Source organism: Nematostella vectensis, chromosome 2, assembly GCF_932526225.1.
Source record: "Nematostella vectensis chromosome 2, jaNemVect1.1, whole genome shotgun sequence".
NCBI classification, from domain to species: Eukaryota; Metazoa; Cnidaria; class Anthozoa; order Actiniaria; family Edwardsiidae; genus Nematostella; species Nematostella vectensis.
In genome coordinates this window covers 21,219,265-21,242,653 of record NC_064035.1, presented here as the reverse complement: position 1 = coordinate 21,242,653, position 23,389 = coordinate 21,219,265, and the positions used below count along the sequence as shown (strand labels likewise).

General features: G+C 39.6%; 3 protein-coding genes across 3 annotated transcripts in view; 2 read left to right on the top strand and 1 right to left on the bottom strand.

Moving 5' to 3' along the window:
• Positions 1-5,633, bottom strand: part of LOC5513193 (cilia- and flagella-associated protein 65) — a 45,096-nt gene extending 39,463 nt beyond the window's left edge. The window contains exons 1-6 of the mRNA XM_048723322.1: positions 5,475-5,633; positions 4,698-4,868; positions 4,357-4,495; positions 3,844-3,974; positions 3,231-3,345; positions 1,616-1,706 (exon numbers count right to left, since the gene is read on the bottom strand). Of these exons, the coding sequence (XP_048579279.1) occupies positions 1,616-1,706; positions 3,231-3,345; positions 3,844-3,974; positions 4,357-4,495; positions 4,698-4,861 (640 nt within the window). The 5' untranslated portion in view covers positions 4,862-4,868; positions 5,475-5,633. The remainder of the gene's footprint in view (positions 1-1,615; positions 1,707-3,230; positions 3,346-3,843; positions 3,975-4,356; positions 4,496-4,697; positions 4,869-5,474) is intronic.
• A 106-nt stretch (positions 5,634-5,739) lies between these two features.
• On the top strand, positions 5,740-7,671 carry LOC5513648. The gene has a single exon (XM_001633834.3). The coding sequence runs from the start codon at positions 6,017-6,019 to the stop codon at positions 7,118-7,120; it is 1,104 nt and encodes a 367-aa protein (XP_001633884.1). The 5' UTR covers positions 5,740-6,016; the 3' UTR covers positions 7,121-7,671.
• An 837-nt stretch (positions 7,672-8,508) lies between these two features.
• On the top strand, positions 8,509-22,724 carry LOC5513649 (actin-related protein 3). Its single transcript, XM_001633835.3, has 16 exons — positions 8,509-8,693; positions 9,499-9,554; positions 16,092-16,166; positions 16,246-16,295; positions 16,366-16,407; positions 16,514-16,582; positions 16,740-16,785; positions 18,542-18,591; positions 18,673-18,780; positions 19,005-19,148; positions 19,383-19,493; positions 19,603-19,665; positions 19,734-19,826; positions 20,885-21,010; positions 21,616-21,699; positions 21,917-22,724. Exons 1-16 carry the CDS (start codon positions 8,650-8,652, stop codon positions 22,010-22,012), a joined length of 1,257 nt encoding a protein of 418 aa, XP_001633885.1. The 5' UTR covers positions 8,509-8,649; the 3' UTR covers positions 22,013-22,724.
• The last annotated feature ends 665 nt before the right edge of the window (positions 22,725-23,389 follow it).

Below are 23,389 nucleotides of genomic sequence, written 5' to 3'. Positions count from 1 at the left end.
GACTGCGGTGGTAAATTCACATATTCTACGGAATTTGTCCCCAAACCACAAGAAGATAACACAGCTGGACTATCGGCTAGAACTTACCGAGGGGTTGATCGGCGGAAACTCGTCGAGAAAGCGCAAACGTGCTTCTACAAAGATTGAAGTGGTTGATGGGAAGTCACATTTCCCAGTAAAAGTGCCAATAAACAGATGTGTGCACTGTGCTGCTGGATCGGAAAGAAAGCGCTCAACCTGGGGATGTGTTTTATGCAACGTCACGCTTTGTGTTGGCTGTTTCGAGCCATTTTATTTGAAGTGAGTGGAGCGAATCGGAGCGTACCACAATGGCGGCGCGAAATTTGAATCTTGCCATGAACACTAAACCCTGGAAATTGACTTATTTCTGTGAAGTTACACTGTTGATTTCTAGTTGAACCAATTGAACAACATTGTAAGGATACATGTTTTATATTATGAGGTTTGAAAATGTAGTGTGTTTGACAAATTGTTATAGTATACAACAACAATTGTAGTATTATCAAACTTTGTAATGAACTCTTTATTCTTCAAATATTTTTCATAGCTCATGAAGTGGACTTTTCCCACTAATATTTGCTGTAAGTGAAAGAATAAACATGTGTGAGTCACTGTATTTTTTTGTGTTCACTTTGGTGGTATATTGGAAGAGATATAAAGAAAAGAAAATTAGAAGGCATGGATACCCTGGCAATCCCCAATTAGCACTGGTCATAGGGACCACCCTTGGGATTTGGAGTCTGGTCTATAAAGGGTTAAAAAGAGGTTCTTATAAAAAAAAGTGTATGTAGCTAGCGTGGCGTTCAAGTGCGTGATCCAAGCGGTACTTCCACTTGGGTGGTCTTCACTGTCAAAACATCCATTATGTCTGAAGCCAGAAAGTACAAGAGTAGCATTTGCTGTTTGAAAACTTAGCAATAACTAAGCATTAAATTGGTATAGAACTGTTTTAGAAATGCACATTATAGCTTTCCTTGTGTGTTGCATAGAAATTTGCAAGCGTCTAAACAAGAAACCAGACAAAATATTCTTATCAGTAATTAGTCTAGGAACCACAAAATTACAAAAGTTGCTGTAAATGAAACCATATTTATAATGCCTTTTCATCGATTCGGTAAATAGCCATTCTATTTTTTTTTTTTTATGGAGTACCCCCCCCCCCACCTGACCACCTGGCGGTTTTTAGTATCTGTAGAGTAACTGATTAGTATCAGTTAGGTCAGATGTTGCCCACCCCCACCCTCAAAAAAACACCACCAACCCACCACCTTTAAAAAAATCCCAAAATTTGCTATTTTTCCCCGCGAAATTTCAATGTTCATCCGCAACTTTTGACCCGAAATTTCAGCGAAATTTGAAGATTTTTTCCACATCCTGTCAGAGGCCCTGTCTTTTAGAGTAGAAAATGCATGAAGGCTCAATAGTGGGGGTTGTGTTACCTGATACTGGTACAGCAACTACTGTACAATACACAATCAAATCTTTGACTCTACCCGTCTCTAATATAGTTCAAGTTTGATCATCTCATATTTGGCAAGAAGGAGGTTCAAAATGTGTCAATTCATCTATTGATTGCAATGTTTACAGGTCTTACCAATGCCTTCTATTTTCATGGCTTTCTCTGATACATTGTCAGGGGTGTGAGAGTACTTGCAAACTGCTACAGCTTCATACACCATTGCAGCCTGAAAAACAGCAATAAGCAAGCATCAAATAGAGACAATGAATGGCTTGCAATCTTTTCCTTTTTGGGAACTTTTTATCCTAGAATGGTGAATGACGCAGGGCCGTGTCCAAAGGGACAGAGGGGTGAGGGACCCAGGGCCGTGTCCAAAGGGACAGAGGGGTGAGGGACCCAGGGCTGTGTCCAAAGGGACAAAGGGGTGAATGACCCAGGGCTGTGTTCAAAGGGACAGAGGGGTGAGGGACCCAGGGCCGTGTCCAAAGGGACAGAGGGGTGAGGGACCCAGGGCTGTCTCCAAAGGGACAAAGGGGTGAGGGACCCAGGGCTGTGTCCAAAGGGACAGAGGGGTGAGGGACCAAGGGCCGTGTCCAAAGGGACAAGGGGGTGAGGGACCCAGGGCCGTGTCCAAAGGGACAAGGGGGTGAGGGACCCAGGGCCGTGTCCAAAGGGACAGAGGGGTGAGGGACCCAGGGCTGTGTCCAAAGGGACAGAGGGGTGAGGGACCCAGGGCTGTGTGCAAAGGGACAGAGGGGTGAGGGACCCAGGGCCGTGTCCAAAGGGACAGAGGGGTGAGGGACCCAGGGCTGTGTGCAAAGGGACAGAGGGGTGAGGGACCCAGGGCCGTGTCCAAAGGGACAGAGGGGTGAGGGACCCAGGGCCGTGTCCAAAGGGACAAGGGGGTGAGGGACCCAGGGCCGTGTCTAAAGGGACAGAGGGGTGAGGGACCCAGGGCCGTGTCCAAAGGGACAGAGGGGTGAATGACCCAGGGCTGTGTCCAAAGGGACAGAGGGGTGAGGGACCCAGGGCTGTGTGCAAAGGGACAGAGGGGTGAGGGACCCAGGGCCGTGTCCAAAGGGACAGAGGGGTGAGGGACCCAGGGCTGTGTGCAAAGGGACAGAGGGGTGAGGGACCCAGGGCCGTGTCCAAAGGGACAGAGGGGTGAGGGACCCAGGGCCGTGTCCAAAGGGACAAGGGGGTGAGGGACCCAGGGCCGTGTCTAAAGGGACAGAGGGGTGAGGGACCCAGGGCCGTGTCCAAAGGGACAGAGGGGTGAATGACCCAGGGCTGTGTCCAAAGGGACAGAGGGGTGAGGGACCCAGGGCCGTGTCCAAAGGGACAGAGGGGTGAGGGACCCAGGGCCGTGTCCAAAGGGACAGAGGGGTGAGGGACCCAGGGCTAAGTCTAAAGGGACATATGTGTCTCAATTTCAGACAGAGGGGTGAGGGACCCAGGGCTAAGTCTAAAGGGACATATGTGTCTCAATTTCAGACAGAGAGTTTTTCTCAGTCAAAAATTTATATGCACCACATCTTGGATTTGCCATGTCAGGCCTTAAAAACTCTGAAATCTCTGCTGATGTTTATCAGAATTTAATTTGCATTTTCTAAGCAATCAGATCAGTCATATTCAATCAATCAATTCATTGACGTTAAATAAATGCAGGGAGTGGTTGCTCAATCTCATGGGCATTGAGCTAGTAAAAAAGATAAATCTGAATGGTTTTGGTAGTAGTTTAAGTTGTCACCTTGGGAGAAAATGTGCCCTTGATGAGATAAGTGGTCCCAGGAGCAAGAGTGCCACTCAGGGGGACAAATGTGAAAGGACTTGGAACATCCCAATGAAATGTACTCATTAACTCGCTGAAACAGAAATGTTGTTTTAGAGAGGAAAAAAGACATCTTCCAAACACAGTAGTCCTATCAAATGTCAATAAAACAGGAGACAATTAACATGTCGCACTGATTTGAAGGGTGCTGAAGTCTCAAAACAGTAGCTATCTTGATACCACTCATTCCTTTCTAATGTGACTATTACAGGGGAATGCAAGGTGTAACACACCAGCACAACAAATTTCAACATCAGAATGCACATGAGCTTTCAAGAAAGAAATCTATCTGGCCAGGTACTGTAATCTACCAAGCCGTGCCCACAAACATGGGCTTATTCAAGTCCCTTACTATTGTCTGATAATGTCTTGCTCCTCCCCCATGGAAGAAAAACACAACACAAGGCAGTTTAAATTTGTATTTTATACAGTAAATGAAATCTCTATCTTAAACAATAAATAAAAGTTTAAATCTGTCTTTTATACAGTAAATGACAGTTTAAATCTATATTTAAGAGTATGAGTTGTATACCTTGTGTTCTTCACCTCAAATGTGAGGTCAACGCTGTCTTTCACTGCACACATGTTAAAGTTGATTGCCTCTGGGATTGTAACATCAGCCTTTGGTAGAACTGCCCTCATGGGGATTTTAAAAGCCCCATCCTGAAACACATTTGGATTACAATCTGACAAAATAATAAGAATAATGAAGGAAAGCCATAAAACATATTGGATTTAAAACATCCATGAACATAAAAATAGGCATATACTGTAACATCTCTTTATCATTTTTGGAGCAGCAGAGAGTGAACGGAATAAATTTTTCACCAAAGAAAGAAACCTCTAAAAGGGCTAGAGACCCATACAGGTTCCCTGATAACCACAGACAATTGCTATAAACTTCAGATTCAATTGCCATAAGAGATACACAAGGTCCTGTATAGAATTTCAGACTGAAACAGCTGAGCTCAGTGTGTTTTGCCAAGCAGAATCCACATGCTATTGGTGAAAGGGACAAATTCTGATCTTGCATGGAGATACATACATTGGTTTCAAACTCAATCTGATCTTCATATTGGTCCTTCTCCAAAGGTCTGAACGTGACAGGTAGAGTAAAGCTTGTCCCAGAGCTGAGTACAATTGGCTTGGGGTACAGGGTGGTGAAAAACCTGGTGGAAGGACCCCTGAAATAGATATTCACAAGGACAGGTTTGTAAGGACCCCTGAAATAGATATTACCAGGTTTATAGGAATATAAATGAAAAATCCTACTGGTCAAGTGTAAAAATTATTATATGGGGTGGTCACATAGTAATGCAAACAGCATTCAGTTACTAACAAGCATCAAAATAAAAGAACTGCTTTTATAATTTATTGCCCCCTTACTTGTATTTGAGCTTTTGTGTCTTGACTTGCACATTCTTGAGGACTATGTTTTTGGTGTATTCACCACCTGGTTCCCACCCTTGCCAAGTCACATCATCATTGACTTCAATCCCAAGTTTATTGTTGGAATAGTTTGCCGTACCACGACTCATCACTGTCGCCATTATAACACTGCAATTGAAAAAAATAATGTTACTTCATGCCATGTGCAATTTTGGAACAACTGCAGAATATATGTTCTTCAAAAGCTTTTTAAGAGATAGCATCCCCAACCTCTGCAGTCTCTAGAGAATTTCATTAACATGAAAGAACCAAGAAAAACTGAACTAAGTGTCAACGCAGTCAATAGTGAAATTCTTTAAAATTAAAAGTCTCACTGCCAATTTGTATCCAAGTGAACATGGAATTCTACATTCTAGCCAAAATATCACCTAATGTAGGTTTAGTAGTATGTTTAGGTCTTCAACAAACATATAGTGATAATAGTAAGATTACTTTTATACACAACCTGACAATCCCACAAACATACCCTTTGTATTTTAAAAGAACTCATTTGGTCATGATGAAAGTTGACATTATAGAATCTACAATTTGGCATGGGCTACGGTATATGTTAAAAGCGTATAGAGGGATATGGAAAACAAATAACTTATTTCTATAGTTTACGTCTTTTTAATATTTCAGTTCCCTTCAGTTAAATCATATCCATGGAAAAATGGAGCGAGATTTCCGAAAAGCATTCGCATTTCCAAGAGCAATAAACTACAGTAAAAATACCTTGAAAGGTTTCGTAAGTGCTCCCTTAAATAACTTCCTCAAAGAGCAAGACATTGGATAGGAGTTTTTGTGTTGTTGATGCCATTTTCTTCCAAAACACGGGATAAGTCAAAATGGCGGCAGAGTAGACTTGTTGTACTACATCTCCCTGGTAACTATGCCCAAATATGGCCGTAGCCCACAGGAAGCCCAATAGTAAAATAAAAGTGTAACTAGAATAAAGATGTTAAGCAAAAATAAATTAAATTTTCAGGTGTATGGGGGGAATAAATCAGTCACAAATGCATCATTTTGTGTAAAGCTTTGTATAAAGCCAATTCCACAACCAAGTTAAGACAGTACTGCTGTGCGGGTTTCCTGTGGTTACTATGGCGATGTTACTTACTACCCGTCTGCCATTTTGTTTTGTGCGTTTATCCCTGAATTTCTTGTCTTGTCTTTCAACAAAAATATAGCGCGTGAAAGCTTCTTGTGATAGTTAGCGACTGCCTTAAATGTAAGACTTTTGATATCTTTTTGGCGTCAGTTTGGGGTAGAATAACATGTCGTCTTCGCCTCCAAGACGGCGTAGCCAAGATGATACGTCTTGGTTCCAAGATGGCAGAACAAGCTGTGAAAAACAGACTTCATATTTCGTCAAGATCCGTAAACTTCAAGAAGAACTTATCAACCGTGAACAGCACAATCTTATAAATGCCATGGAAAGGCTGAAGCAAGTGAGTTATCCAAGACGAAAGCCTTACGTGCGAAATTTTGAGTTACCAGCCCAAAGTGGTCTACCTTCGCTTCCCTGCCGGCCTTTGAATGCTAGACAAAGGAGACAACAACACCATAATAATTTAGATCTTAAACCTTTAAGGGGGAAACATATTCTTACAGAAAAAGACATAATGAACGCAGGGAGAGACAGTAGTGAATTGGAGGAGTTTACAATAGAGGATTTGAAAACCCTCCGGATGATGCCTCCAGCACTAAATGATAATCAAATAGCAAAGATAGTATGCCATGCTAACCTTGACAGACCATCTACTTACTTGCTACAGCCACACCTACCATCAATTCCTAATGTATCAAGGAAAGGTAACAAACACCTTGATAATCGTCTAAGATTGTTGAGTTTAGCCTCTGAGCCTGAATATGTTGATCACTCAGTCACATCAGTGAAAAAGATTCATTCAAGTCATTCGCAAAGAAGAGACAAAACACAAAATGCATCATCATCACACGAGAGAGAGACAAATACAAAGGGCAGGAAAAAGAAGAGTGTTTTGACTTTTGATGTGAAACCTAATGATCCCTCTATATTTTCACATTGTGTGGGTGAGGAAAGTGCAAAAGGTGAGAGGGATATTTTTACACCACTTCCACCTCCAAACTCAAGACCAAGCTCGACAAAATCAGGTCAGATAATCGGAGAAAACAATATGCAAGATGATAAGCTTGTTTCACCTGTAGAAGAAGAATTTCCAAAGAATCCAACAACTCCTAACTTGCCATCTAAAGAAGACAATAGCAATAATGAGCCAGTGACTGAAGCTGTTGAAGGAGATGGAGACTCTGCCGAATCTTTTGAGCACTCACCTATTGAGCCCACTATCACAATCTCCACAAAAGCTACAGCAACTCCCCAGGATCCAAAGGGGTGACAGTAGATGCGTCTAGGGCAGGTCAAGGGGGCATTCTCAGATATATTACTATGAAGAAATATAAGGGAATTCATAAAAGTCCAATGAGTTCCCCTATCTGTCTTGAAGTCATTGCTTTGGCTCCCATCATTTGAAATCAAATATCATGCCCTAGCGATTTATAAATAATTAATGGACATTATGGTCAATTGTAATGGCATGCCTGATACATAACATTTAGCAAGTAACATATAGTGTGACTGTTACGTTAAATTGTGCAGCAATAATAGCAAATATAGAGTTTAACTATAAATTAAAGTTCATCACTTCTGATGAATATGTACATAGTTATATTTTGTAATATTAAAATTTTGTAGATACTGTTATCAAAATACATATTTTTAAGAACTTGTTACTGTCATTATGTGCCAACCCTTGCTTATATGTGAATATGTTTGCAGTCACTCTAAGGAATTGCATCATCTCTAAGTTATGGTTCAAGAATAAGAAAGGGGATGATTTGTCTAGGTCGGCTGAAATACTAAAAGTAATAAAGAGTATTTGACACGCAATATGTAATTTGCGGTAGTATATGATTTTATGAGTTTAGAAGAGTTTATGTGAAGTTTGTGTACTTTATAGGTATACTAATACCATTAAGTCTGACGATGGAGAATGAGAATTCACCCAATTTTCCAAAAGAAAATTGGCAGATGTGTAGAACTTCACAATATAGAATATGAAGCGAGCAAGACATCAGGTTGCTATGGTGAACAAGAGGAGTTCCTATGCTCAATTTTCTAGCATTACTTGCAAAAGGGGGGGGAGGACCCAGTGTGAACATGTCCACTTTTTGCGATTATTTAACATTTAGAATATTATCTAGGCCCCTTTGTTTGTTAGGGAGCCCAGATATAATTGTTAGAGTTTCTAAGCTTCTGGGTGATAGTTTCTCTAACCATTCAGTGGCGTAGCCAGGATGTTTAACAGGAGGGCACACAAAAGGCCCTTTTAGTATATTAGATAATGTGTCATACTTTACTGTATTTTTGGCTGCTAGAAGGGGGGCCCTGGACCAACCCCCTGGCTACGCCCCAGCCATTTACAAGATTTGATGATTCTTCATTCTTTTTTTTTTAATTTCCAGGTAAGTACCCATATGAGAATGCACTGGACAGCTTAAAATATTCGATATATGCCAGCCAGATTTATCAGGTGGCTCAGAGATTGCTCACTCCTTCTCCCCAAAGCGGAAAATTCAAATAAAAAAAAGGCATTTATAATATATATTGCGGAGATAAAGTGGAGCGAACGATCTCCGGGGAGAGTCTGATCGACCACGATCGTAGTTACTAGCCCTCCCTCCCCCTTGTTTGAACTTTTGACACCACACCTACTTTTACCCATAGTGCTATACGCGCCGGGTGGGTAGTTTCCGCCATCTTTGGTTCACGAGTTGCTTCCGCAAGTTCCCTGGAGTTTTGATTTGGGAATTGGCCCAGATTTCTGCGTCTTTCCTTCTAATTAACACCGAATTGCAACTCCTCAGAATGACTGGAAGGCAGCCGGCTTGTGTTATTGACAATGGAACGGGGTAAGCGAAAAGTTATTTGTGTTTGACGTGCAGTTGTAGTCCTGCCCAACGTCTCTGCTTTTTACTCCTTGGCCCAAGGGAAAAACATGATATTTTCGCGTAAGAACCTTTTCTGATAGGTATTCTATTGAAGTAACAATAATCGGATTCAAATTTTATTGATTTGTAAGGGAAACATGGGCTTTTGAAAATCCCTTAATTGATGCTGAAGCTCAGTTGTCGAATGTCTGTGGAAATCCAAATCACTACTCTTTACGACGTTTTACTTTGAAAAATGGTTTACACTCAGTGTTCACATACTTATGTTATTGTATTATTGCAGTAACTTGTATTTCGAGCTTTGACACTCAAGACTTATTAATTGTTTTTACAGAAATGTCTTATCTTGGCAGGCAAACTTTTATAGTAATGGCATGTTTATGAACTGAAACAAGCCTTATGAGGCCCTCCTTGTGTGCGTTATTTTCCAAATTATTAAAACTACAGTAGAAATCGATGATCATCGATTCACACATGAGAAAGTGAAATCCTCAGCTAATAACCTGCAATGTGCATGATTCTTTTGGTGTGAAGGGAGGGTTTCACCATAGATATGCACACCTATTACCATAAAAAAATGATTAGAGTATCTTTGTCCACATTATCTGTGGCCTATTTTACTATCACATATAACAGATACATACAAGAAAAACACACTCCCCTTAAAATAGGTTATTTACCAAAAGATTACAAATCTATGCAACAGCTGATGATCATTACGTTTCACTGTATTTTAAATACTATTGACTGATCTCTTTGATTGCAGCTACACAAAAATGGGATTCGCTGGTAACACAGAGCCACAATACATCTTGCCTACAGGTAACATTGCTACAGCATTTAGCTATGACATTTAGCAATATATAAAGAGTCTGGTCACAAAGTGTGTATTGCTACAGCATTTAGCTATGGCATTTAGCAATATATAAAGAGTCTGGTCACAAAGTGTGTATTGCTACAGCATTTAGCTATGGCATTTAGCAATATATAAAGTGTCTGGTCACAAAGTGTGTTACACTGTTTTTTGATACAGCAAGAACATCTATTTGCAGTCTAGGCTTGGCCATTCTCATTTTTATTGCATTTTAAGGCTGGAGATGTTTTAAAATTTCAGTGTGTGAACATTTGATACTACATGAATTATTAGAAAGAGAATTACACACATGATCAAAAATTATATTTATGGTTGTTATTATACAAACAATTATATATATTTATGCATTTTATTGCATATCACATTTTATAACAAATTACACTAACTAAACTAGCATTTGGTGAAATCTCAGGCTGGGCAATCTAATAACGAAGGTTCTTATAAAAGGGTATTTTATTTATTCTAAACCTTTATTGTTATGAGGTTAATAAAAACTGTTCGTATTTAAAATGAACTCAGAAAAGAGGAAATGACCAAGGAGTGGTATCATGTTTTGACCACCTTTGTTGTTCTTTCTTGCTTGTACTACCGTCAGGCTATAGTACTAATATGTTCTATTTCTTAAATAATTTTATCCTTGGGGACCCAAGGCGTCGCGGAGATCGAGCACACAGGGAGCGCGCAAGAAAGAAAGAGGAGTGAAAGACGCCCTGGGCAACTGCTCTGTAAAAGCTATTACTAAAAAGGGTTTCTAATCCAATTAGTCGCCTGACTAGACCTGGCGCCTTTTTCCAATAAGCGCCTGTAAGAACAGGCGGAAGAGGGAAAAGAAAAACTATACGCTAAAACATAATAAACAATATTGGGAAAATTCTATTTTAGGCTTAAATGATTCTAGATATTTCAAGGGATTAGTCAAGTTTGAGGGATTTTATTTTAACTGTTTATTTAATTAACCTTTGATCTACCTGATTGAGAAATCAAGCGAATACGAAATGAGTATGAGCCTTGTCACAGACTAGAAGAACTACAAAGTTTCTGCAGTATATTTCGTATCGCAGCTTCTCAAAGTCAGTTATTTCTAACAAGAACCGCGGTCTCGGAAATAATTCGGAAGTCTGTGGTCCACTCTTTGATGATCTGCATTCTACTGTGTACACAGAAGGTATATTACCTGCTATTTCATAATGGAGCTGAGCGGTCAAAGACATGATCAGATATAATGCCCAAGTTTCTCCCTGCTCGTGCAACCCTTTGCAGACTCCAGGCAAAATCTGATCTGTGAGACTTTTACCAAACAGAGTTGGCTTTGTTATTTAGCAGTTTAGATGTTTGTGAAGTTTTACTATGTGTGAGGTCTGTCTGCTTTGCAATTTTCCCTTTCGTAAACCATCGTTGCCATTTGGAACAGTCGTTGTCATTTTAAGAACGGTCGTTGCCAAAACGTGGGGCGAGTTCGTCGAGTCAATATTTACTCGGAGTTTCATCGGCCCGTTGAACCATAGTCCATATCGCGTCGGAAAAAACAAATTTCCAAAATGGCGGACATGAACGACTTGATCAAAGCTGCGATAGAAGAAGTAAATTCTCAATCCAAACCTTTTCAAAGTAACTCTATTGACGAAAATAGATTTATCGAAACACTCCCAGAAGACTGTACTTATCACGTGAAAGAGCTTTCGGGTGTAGAGGAGAAGTTCAAGGCGATTATCCAAACAGAAGAGGTAACTACCGAGAATCTAGATGGATGGCTGGCCGAATGTGAAGCGATTAACAGCATTACTGTTCGAATCAAGACCAAGAAAAAGCCAACAAAAGGGTGTGCCCTGAAAAACTATTACAGGTGCCACCACAACACCAGGAACTGGAGCCCAAGCAAGGACCCACAGAAGAAGTTACTTCTGAACCCTTCTGCAAGGGTAAAAAACACTAACTGCCCTTTCCAAATGTTTGTCAAGATCGCTTGTGATGGCTGTTGCACGATTGAGATTACTTGGGATCACAATCATTTAGTCGATACTCTTGAAGCCTCGAATTTTCATGATGTTTCACCAGAAGTTATTGACAAAGTAATGAAACTCTTTGAAAGTGGCTGCACCCCATCCACTGCTAGACAGCAGTGTCTGAAAGACTTGAGAGAGTCATGCAAGGGTGAACTTGACTACCACAGGAAAAAGGCCAATCGGTCTTTAATGCCAAGAAGGAGAGATTTTTCGTATCTATACACCCAGATGTGCAAGGAGAGATATGGCGGGACAGGCCACTTGATGTTTTCAAAAATGGTTGAAAAATTAGAAGAATACAGAAAAGCAAACCCAGAAGCTAGCACAATGCACCAAATTTATGGAGGTGATGATACACCTCTGATAATTACAATTATCTCACCACTTATGAAACGTGTGCACAAAGAAGTCCAGCAATCAGACGAACTAGTTTTTATTGATGCCACTTCAAATACCGAAGAACACAACTTAAAAGTGTTTGTTGTGAGCACACACAATGTTGCTGGAGCTCTGCCATTAGGTATCCTTATTACAAGTGATGAAAGAAAAAAATCCTTGAAGCAAGGTTTTGAGATGCTACAGTCATGCTTGCCAGACTATGCTTTTTATGGCCATGGACCAAAGTTGGCCCTGAGGTCATTCTAACCGACAATTGCAAAGAGGAATGCAATGCTCTCAACTCAGTGTGGCCATCCTGTAAACTGCTTCTATGCATTTTTCACATGCTTCAGCAGGTTTGGAGGTGGCTACATGAGACCAGCCATGGTATCAATCAAGTTGATCGTCCCTACATCCTCAGTCTTTTTAAGAAGAGCTTGTATGCAGAAACAGAGGAACTGTTTGAGGACTGCTTTTCTGAACTGTTGAATGATGACAAATGCAAATGTTATCCAAATCTGGTTGACTATTTAGGAACTCTGTATATTGAGAAGGAGGCATTTGCTCTTTGCTTTCGTACAGAACTACGAGTAAGAGGCAACCACACTAATAATTTTGCTGAGGCACAGTTTTTAGTACTGAAGGGTACAATTCTGAGGAGAGTTAAGGAGTACAACGTTGTCGGGCTTATCAGCAAGCTCACAGTTGAGTTGGAGGACCACTATAAAGACAAATTGTTCTCCATAGCTGATGGCAGCTTTGATGGTCTTTACAGACGGCGCTTTATGGGTAAAGGAAAGGATGACAGCTCAGGTTTTCGCACTCCTGATTTAAGGGAACGCGACTTGTATCTATCAACTGTTGAAAAGTTCAACAACAATGTGTTTAAAGTTAGGAGCTCATCAAAGAACAATGAAAGGTAAACTAACTGTTGTCACAGCTTGTGCATGTATGTGCCATTTAGGGAGTGTTCATTATTTATGGTTTGGTTGGGTGGGTGGGGGGCTGGCATTCTGTGGCACTCTACTTGAGTTTTTGTTTCCTGTACAACCGTCCCTTTTGCAACATCGATGCGCGCAAAACCTACAACTGCCCTTTTCAACTTTGGATCTGTTGAAACTAAAAAAAACAGCAAAGGGGAAGAAAATTAGAGTACAACCCAACAGAAAAAGAAAAAATGGGAATGGAAGCCAGCAGAAAAAAAAATGGTAATGGAAGCCATCAGGCCACCCTTAAGGGTAGACCAGTACAGCTGCAGTCATTACAAGGGCCTACAAAAAAACGGAAACGTGGCTATGACCTGGCTAAAGCGGTACAGTCCAACACACAAGGCAGTAAGAAGTCTGGCTCACATACAATGATGTCAAAAACAAAGCATATGCAAAGGAAAAAAAGTAGTAAAAAAAGTTGAAACTACAGTATTTTTTAAATTATTGTATAGTTTCTTATTGCCATATATGACCATGTATAAGTCAACCCTGTGTATAAGTCAAACCCCTAAAATATTGTAAAAATTTATGTTTTTATGTTGTTTTGTGTCTAAGTTGACCCCTAGTTTTTCCAGGATTTCTTATTAAAAACAAGTGTTGCTACAAATTACTAAAAGGCTTCTGAGCACTGATTTGTACTATTTAAATGTTTATTTAATCAGACATATAACAAAACTGTATAAAATTCTAATTCCCAATTCTCTTTTGACTTGACCATGGAGGTTGTACTAATCTTGAGCAAAGCTCACCCCTATCAAGAGTTTATATATCAATTATATACAGAGGTTATATATCAATTATTATACGTATGAATTATAATATATGTATAGTTTTTATTATTACTATTATTATTATAGTTTTTTCTTAGAGTGGTTTTCAAAATCCTGTGAAACAAAATTTAGTTGTTACAGTGTAATAGTCAAGCCAGAACAGAAGAGAACAAAGACATTACAGTGTATTAGTACTAAATAAACTAAAAGGTATTTTAAGGGTTTTTGAAAACCACTCTAACATAATTTTTTTATATAGTTTCTTAATTACCATCATTATTGTAAATGGATTTATTGAAATTAAAGTGTCATTATTATTTCCTATCAAGAGTTGTAATTCACTATTAGATTGTTAAATATAAGTGCTATAAAAAGATAGATTATCATTATTTGAAAATACCAAGTTCGTTTGTAAAAAAGCTACTTGACAGTCAAACAATCAATGGTCGCATTTTATAATTACAATACAAAGGTGATTCAGAGAGGTGGTTGAACAGAGAAAAGAAACTTCATTAGGCACAGCAAGTCCCATCAGTAGTCCTCTCTGTTTTCTATAGAATATTTTTTGCACCCCTTCCTCTGTTATTGTCTAAAAACATGTCCTCACTTGTTGCCTTTTACTCAAAACTGATAACAACAGAGAGGACTACTGATGGGACTTGCTGTGCCTAATGAGGTTTCTTTTCACTGCAAAAGTCTTTCCGCAGTCCCCACACTTGAAGCTTGCTGCATGCTTTTTGTTGATTGTCTTTTTAACTTGTTTTCATGGCCGAATGTTTCATTGCATTCATTGCAAATGCATGGATGACATCCTTTTTCATGATACTTAAGATCTTTGCTTCTGGAAAATTCTGTTTGACAAGAAGCACACTTATTCTTCGTTGCCATGCCTGTGTCAAGATCCTCTCTTATGCTTTGTGCCTTGTCCTTCCAGTACTGTTGAAACAATAAATAACATAAGCTTTTTAATACAACTACCATACAATATGCTAGCTCATGGTCATCATAGTTAATGGAGGGATGTTGTAGAACAAACTGCAAAGTGAAATTTAAAAATTTGTGTGAGCGAACCAAGAGCACACTATAGATTTCACTTCGAAATGTTCTAAACACTACAGACTGTGGGAAACCTATCAAACTTCAAAATGATCTAACAATTTTGTATTATAATATTATGAAGGGTAAAAAATAGTCAGGCTGAATACCTGAATCCACAAGAAAATGCCCCACATTTTCCCCACCCTCCCCCAAGGTGGGGTGCAATAGAAAACATAAGGTTGGATAGTTGAACTTTGATCTTTCATTCAAAGGACAAACCTTTCTTCTGTCCGCAGGCAATTTTTTCCACATTCTGCCAACGACCGTGGAAATTTTTCCGATTCCTGCCCCATCACTCAGCTGTTTCTGTACATCTGGCTAAAGACGGCGAAAACAATAACCTCTAAAGTGACTTAAAAAAGAATTCCAAAGATTCGCAGTAGGTTGTTGGATAGTTTACATTTTCTGTCAACCAAACTCAGAGAGAAATCGTGTTGGAAATATGGTTAAATAATGTACAGTCAGTAAATTTATGAGAAAGCAGAAGAGAGCAAATGAGGGAGAGTATAGAAATTGTATACCTTCTTTAAAAAATAGACTTGCGACATGGTCGAAATCTTGAGACTCCCACCGCACTCCCACCACTGTGAGAGAGTTTACTGGTATGGACTTTCTAAATTGCAGATATTTTATTTCACGGATTGCTATTAGACCTATTAAATTATCGCAACTGACTGGTAAAATGCGTTCCAGCCGGTTGGTTTCCGAATCGAATGCATTGTTGGGGGAGGATCGCGTTGTTGTTGTTCGCACGTGGATGCTTCTTGTTCCGCCATATTTTAAACACAAAACTCCATGCGGGGCTTTTGTACCACAGGGAACCCAAAGGCACTCGCGTGTGATGTCTCGGAGCGTTTTCCGATCGCCGGAGATAAGAGTATGACATCATAAATGGGCTAAAATGACAACGACTGTTTTAAATGGCAACGACCGTTCTTAAAATGACAACGACCGTTCCAAATGGCAACGATGGTTTACGAAAGGGAAAATTGCGTCTGCTTTTCTGATTAATAAGGATCGCTCTGATTGGTCTCATTTCAATTTAATTATAATAAGACCAATCAGAAAGCGAGTTTGCTGCAGATTTTAGAAATAGCTTTTACAGAGCAGTTGCCTTTCACTCCTTTCTTTCTCTCGAGCTCCCTGTGTGCCCGATCTCCACGACGCCCTGGGTCCCCGAGGATGAAACAATTCTGGTAAATCAAAGCAATTAAATTTTTAAACATGAAATAATTGTCTTTTCCCAGCTATTGCAATAAAGGAGTCAGCCAAAGTTGGGAATAAAAGTCTTGGTAGATCCGCTAAAGGTGTTGAAGATCTTGGTGAGTACAAAACCCCTATTAGACCACACCTTTCCCTTGGCAGTTTTATTCATTAAACACTATGCCCATCGCTTTCCAGATTTTTTCATTGGGGATGAAGCTATTGATAAACCAAGCTATGCTACCAAGGTAACTTAATTTCTTTAATTCACATTCACAGTCATTCCAAACTGATGTTTTTTTTTTTTTTGTACTATAGTGGCCAATCAGACATGCTATAGTTGAAGACTGGGATCTTATGGTAAGAATTCTTGTATAAAGGACTCTGTATGCTCAAAGGATTTATGTTGATTAAAAAAAAATAATACAGTGTGCTCCTGTGGCTTAATAACAATGTATCTTTGTAGGAACGTTTCTGGGAACAGTGCATCTTTAAATACTTGAGAGCAGAACCGGAAGATCACTATTTCTTGTTGGTAAGTTGTGTTTTAATACATTACTTAAATGCAATATAATTCATAATTCATTGCACAGGACTGTACTGTAAACCTATTAAGTAAATGTGCATTATAAAAAGGACTATGGAAGTAATATTATGAACCTTGAAGACCCATGTGTTTTAATTAATTCCAGACAGAACCTCCGCTGAACACACCTGAGAACAGGGAATACACCGCAGGTGGGCTTATACCTGAGATTAAATCAGGGAGTGATTAAATCAGCATTAGTGTACATTCTCAGGGTTCTCTGCTGTACATATTAGTCTATCTGGGGAGAGTTTGGCAAAGGTTGATTAACCCTTTCACGCCCAAGTTTTTTTGACTGACGCACAGAAAATAACATCAGGTCTTCAGTTTTTGTAGATTTTCTCTTTTTCCTTAGAATTTCATGGGCTGACATAGTAAGAACAAACATTGCCCACATAATTATTGATCGGAATAAAGTACTGGTTTTCCAAATATTGTATTGCAACAATTTTTATAAGCAGGCAAAGACAAACTTTTTCGAATTTAGCGCAATTTAACCGCGTGCTCGTCATTTGTTAGTTCCAGTTTATGCATGTTTTCAGAGAAACTGCATCAAATTAACTTCAAAGATTCAGAGTTAACTCTTTAGGGAAGCATATCCAAATATTATACATAGCTATTTTTCAGGTTTAAGCGAGCTGGTTGTGATAGTCATGTCAGCACCGTTTCTACACAATACAGCATCAACAGGCGGCAATAAAAGCACGGCTTGCATGGTCATTTCATTTCTAAATTTTAGCGGCTTTATTTCATGGATTGAACAAAACTCAACTGTCCATTTTTGCTCATGATTGTCTAATTGATTGACAATTGGCCATAATCTGTGAATAAATCAAGTATAGCACAACAACACGAGGATTTGAGAACATCATCGAGCGGAACGAGTGGTGACTATTGAACAAATTCAAGATGGTATTGTAAAGAATTTTCTGCATTGTTGTTCAGATGCGGCCAAAATAGGCTTGCAAGAAAGTATTATTTGCTGCTATTGGTTTTGCAATGTCCAACTGGACGAGAAACAAGTCTTTTTCACTCAAATATTTGCGAATTGTTGGCAATAGTCCGATGCCATGAGTACTTACAAAAATACCGAGATGGTGGCTGAATTTATTCACCGCTAGTTCCTGCATCGTTCGCTGTTGCTCTCAAACCACTCAGAATCTTTCTCTTCATTTCCTTTTTGCCATTTAGAAGCGCCTCAAACAAGTTTGTTCGATTGACAAGAAATTCAATCAATTCAGAATGATGGAAATATAAAAAAAACAAAGTTCAAAGTCATTATTTGGATGATTCTTCGGTCCGATGAATGGAGTAGCTTCTTGTTCCTCAATGGCAGTACCGTTCTGTACCAAAGTTGGTCTTTGGGTCGCAAAATACCGACATTTTTCTGCTAGAAATTAGCCCACGGCCATCGTTGTTTACCGATTGTGAATCTGTCTCTCCCAGGCCGTAAAACTCTTTTAAATTGCTATCAAAATCACCCAAAATATAATGAGTCCAGTCCATGATCTAAAGGCAAGGTCCGTGGTCGTGGATGGATTTCGAACGTGCGAAAAAGTTTTAACTTTGGATAAAAATTTCATGACGAACGGTTCGTTGTACTGACTTGAGCTGTAAGAGAGAAACGTGCAGAATTTCATGCTCTATTGATTCCATGTGTTAAGTTTCCATATAAGGCAGTCCTTTTGTCTTTTTGTCCAATGACAAAGAGGCATACAGCAAAATACGGAAAATTCTGTATCTAGGCGCGGAAGGGTTAAGGAGCATATAAAACAAAAGATTATTAGCACTGCCAAGCTTTTTGAAAATTTGGATGTTTTCAGCCCTTCTATCAGTACTGTATCAATATACAGTAGATATCAATAAAAATACACTGTAAAGTAAAAAATTGATTTTTATCTCTTTCAGAAATCATGTTTGAATCGTTCAATATTCCTGGTCTATATATAGCTGTACAGGTGTGTAAAAAGTCTGTAAATGTTTAATCTGGCTGTTGAGTGAATATGTTTTTTAAAACCTCTCCTCTCTCCACCTTCTAGGCTGTATTAGCCTTAGCAGCTTCCTGGACGTCTCGACAAGTTGGTGAGAGGACCTTGACTGGCTGTGTTATAGATTCTGGTGATGGTGTCACCCATGTCATCCCTGTGGTATGTAAAGATAAATAGTCCTCTATAAATTACCGTTTCCTTTATACTGTTGCATCTCTTTTAAGCCACCACCAGCCCTTGGGCCAGTGGAAGGTGGCCACTTGATAGAGAAAGGCCCCTTAGTGGAGGCAGCCAAAAGACAGTACTTTAGTAAAACATGGATTTGAGGTTATTATTGATTAGGTTATTGTTTAGTGATATTAATCGCCTCTGTACATTACCAGGCCGAAGGCTATGTTATTGGCAGCTGCATTAAGCATATTCCCATTGCTGGCCGAGATATCACTTTCTTCGTCCAGCAATTGCTGAGGGAGAGGGAAATGGGGATCCCTCCAGAGCAGTCCATGGAAACCGCTAAGACAATTAAAGTGAGTTTGAACAAAATGGGGCATTCTTACTGGGAGTTGAAACTGGTCTAAGGACTCACTTCCAGGCTTGTCCCCAACACAAGGAAAGAGTAATGCACTGGTGAATCATTGTTGGTGGACTCTTGATACTTTGCCTTATGTCATAATAAACTGGATTTCCCAGCCAATCCTGCCTTTAGCACCTTATTAACCAACTTTATTCCTCTATTGTGGTATTGATGTGCCTGTTTACAGGAGCGATGGGGATATATCTGCCCAGATATTGCTAAGGAGTTTGCAAAGTATGAGCAAGAGCCAGCCAAGTGGATCAAAAAGTATGAATCCATCAACGCTGTCACTAAAAAGGTCAGTACGACCCTCTCTCCTGGAACAAGTACTGGCAGTAGGGCTGTAAATCTATTTATTACAAGACTGATTGCACCAGTTTTAACCCTACTTTCTATGTGTTTCTCAGCCATTCAGTGTTGATGTTGCCTATGAGCGGTTCCTTGGTCCTGAAATCTTCTTCCATCCAGAGGTGAGTAAATTATCAGTCCCAAAATTCTGACATTTTTTCAATATAATTATACATGTTTCCTATCACAGTTTTCCAACCCTGATTTCACCACACCATTGTCTGAGGTTGTTGATAACGTCATCCAGAACTGCCCCATTGATGTTCGCCGACCACTCTACAAGGTGAGCCTAATTTAACAAAAGTTTAAAACCCACCCAATATCCATTCTTCACAGCTTGAAAACACTTACCAAGGAAATATTTAAGGATTTATTTTTCACTTTATCATCATTACTACTATTATTACAACTAGAACAGGACCCTGGGGGTTTCATTAGGCCCTGGCAGCCAGCGGAAGCGTCAGCTAGTTTCCACTTTTTTTTAAAGAGTCGACTTATGTTTTATTTAAACTAAAAAGATCAAATCACTTCCACCCCCTACTTATCAATCTCCACCGCCTACTCTGAAAGTTGATAAAAGCCCTGAGCACCTGTCATCTAATGACAATAGTTAATGTACCTTACAGTAGAGCTTCTTTTCCAAAAAATATTTTTAGTTTAACTTGAAGGATCCCTTAAATATATTAATCGTTAAAAACAAAAACACAAAGAACAATGGAACCATATTCAACATATAGTTTACCTTCAGTTTCAAATTCATCAACATTCGTACAGTTCAGCCACGATGTCTAGAGGTGGAATACGTTTGATGTGTTTGCTTTTCTTTCTTAAGCCATTGACTCTTTGCTTTTTTTAGCTGAATTTACAAAAAACAGACTGAAAACAGACACCTCCCCCCCACCTAGTTGGAGTTTTATACAGCCTAACATAGTCAAACACTGCTTTTCCTAGTCAGCATGTCCTATTCCAGGCTTAAATTAAGTATGCTTTCTCGCCGACACTTGTATAAACATGATACATGATTCGATTTTGATTCCATTGATCTTCCCCATCAGACAAACATTGTTTGTTTCCTTACACTAAGGACCGCCTTCCGAGGAGCTTCATGTCCTTATCTCCAGGCATGTCGATATGCCTAGATATCTCGCACAGTTAGCTAGTTTTCAGAATACTTCTCTTGGTTTTCGGAATGTTTTTCTCGGTTTTCGATAATAACGCCTGAAAGAATTCTCGTTCAAAAGCTTGTGCAGGTCGATGACGTCATACTGCTTGACCAATCAAAAAACGTTTGCCCAACAGACGTAACGCTTATAACAGTAAAGATTATGTGTTGCATCTTAGAATATCGTGTTATCTGGTGGTTCCACCATGTTCCGAGACTTTGGGCGGCGACTGCAGAGGGACATCAAGCGAACAGTGGATGCTCGCTTGAAAATGAGTGAGACGCTAAGTGGTGGTAGAATTAAGGTACAATACACAACTAATATGGAGTGATATGCAAATAATATAGACTAAAATACAAGCAATATAGACTAATGAATCATAAGATTTTCTGGGAATTGACAATTTTAAGGGAAATTTGTTTGGGATACAAGCATTTCCCATTTTCTTTGTTTTGCCGAAAAATGTCATTTTTTTCTCTCTCCAGGATTTTTTTGTCCATCTCTCTCTCTCCAGGAGTTTTTTGTCCATTTTTCTCTCTCCAGGAGTTTTTTGTCCATTTTTCTTTCTCCAGGAGTTTTTTTGCCCATTTTTCTCTCTCCAGGAGTTTTTTGCCCATTTTTCTCTCTCCAGGAGTTTTTTGTCCATTTTTCTTTCTCCAGGAGTTTTTTGTCCATTTTTCTCTCTCCAGGAGTTTTTTTGTCCATTTTTCTCTCTCCAGGAGTTTTTTGTCCATTTTTCTCTCTCCAGGAGTTTTTGTCCATTTTTCTCTCTCCAAGAGTTTTTTGTCCATTTTTCTCTCTCCAGGAGTTTTATGCTTTTCTTGGGGGGTTTCCTCACCCCTTAACTCTCTAATATAACTTACATGTTATGAATATTATCATGTAATGCTGTGCATGGTTCATTTCCAGCCCAAGCCCATTGAGACGCAGGTCATCTCCCATCACATGCAGCGCTATGCTGTTTGGTTTGGAGGCAGCATGCTCGCTTCCACGGTGAGTTAATGTAAATTTAGTATTAATATAGTATCGTGAGCTAATTTACATTTATTTATAGTTTAGCATTGCTTTTCTGGTATTTAATTTGCAGTGTTTATAAGCCTCCCTTTTCTGTGTGGTATTATTGTTGCTCTGACATTTCGTTTGTCTACAAGCTCTCTGTTCCTGGTGCTGTCGTTGTTTTGACATTTCGTTTGCTTGTTCTTGCCTCCAGCCTGAGTTCTACTCCGTGTGCCACACCAAGGCTGACTATGACGAGCATGGCCCAAGCATCTGCCGACACAACCCCGTATTTGGAGTCATGTCCTAGTCACCATGACTTTGTCATTCAATCAGGCTAAGTTCAAACGTCGTATTATCCATGAGCAATCGAGTCGATTGTTTTATCTTCATTTGCATGCATTTGCATTGATGGATAATACGACGTTAGAACTTTGCCACAGTCCTTTCAGCTTTTTTTCAATTTGCATGACATTGCGACCATTCGACCAATTACAAGCTGGAACATCCTCGGGGACCCAGGGCGTACTGAGCGGAAACGAGCGCTGAGTGTAACGAGTGCGAGCCGGAAGCGGACAAGCGCGCCGCGGGGGAGAAAGGCGCTCGTCTGGCGTTACGCTTGTTTACTCTCAGTACGCCCTGGCTCCCCGAGGATGAAGCTGGAAGACAAAATTGCACTTAACAGTGTTTCAAATTGTTAACAAATCTTTGTATGTGAAGGTATTTCACGTCTTCTGACTTAACGCCCTAGACTTTTTTTGCAATGTTGGTGGTATGTATGTAAAGTATGCGTCCTACTCAGACATATCAATTTCAGCACCTTAGAAGAGATTGGATTGGGATTTGTTAAACTTCCATTCTTGAAGTGACGATTTCATTTCCCTCTCATAATCAGTTACTTTACTGGGATGGCACCATCTGCAAGGTCCAGTTTCTCATAGATAACGTAGAAGTTGGCTTTTAGATATTCAAAATTATATTTTGTCATATAAATTTAAATAAATGATTGTGTATAAACTGTATACTGCAGGTACTCCTTTTTCTTGGATATCCTATATATTTCCTGGATAACAGGATTTTCTCCGAGGTATTTCTGTATGAAAAAGAATAAGAATCCACCCCTGGCTCTCACTGTTAAGATGAGGCTTGTTTCAGTCCCCCGCCCATCCATGATTTGCCTGATTTTCAGCCTGGGCCGAAGATAAGCCGACTCGTGGAGTGGAACGTAGTACCCAGGCCCCGGCTGAAAAATCAGGTTTATCCCGGAGAGGCTAGTTAAGTCTCACGCCCTTCCCTCCCATCCCCCTTGAATACCTCTCATACTTCCTGGAGCGGACGAATAAGAAAAGCGTGATTTGCTCTCTGACTCGTTTATCGCAACTGTAGCTTTAAAATAAAGTGAATATTTATCCGGTGAGGAATGCGGAGTCGTTCATCGGTGTCATTACTCCAATGAAATACGCGAGTTGTGCAATAGTGTATTAACTGTCAGTAAAAACAAATTGTTCACATATATTTACTTGGCTGATTATAATTATAAAAATCGTTTTGAGTTTTTGTAGTTTTGAGCAATTAATCATAACTCCTTGACTAAATGCGACCTACTTGTCTTGGTTTCCTTTCTCAACCGAGCGTGACTAATCGAGTTATTCAACTCGCAGAATGCAAAATAAAACATTTACTTGAC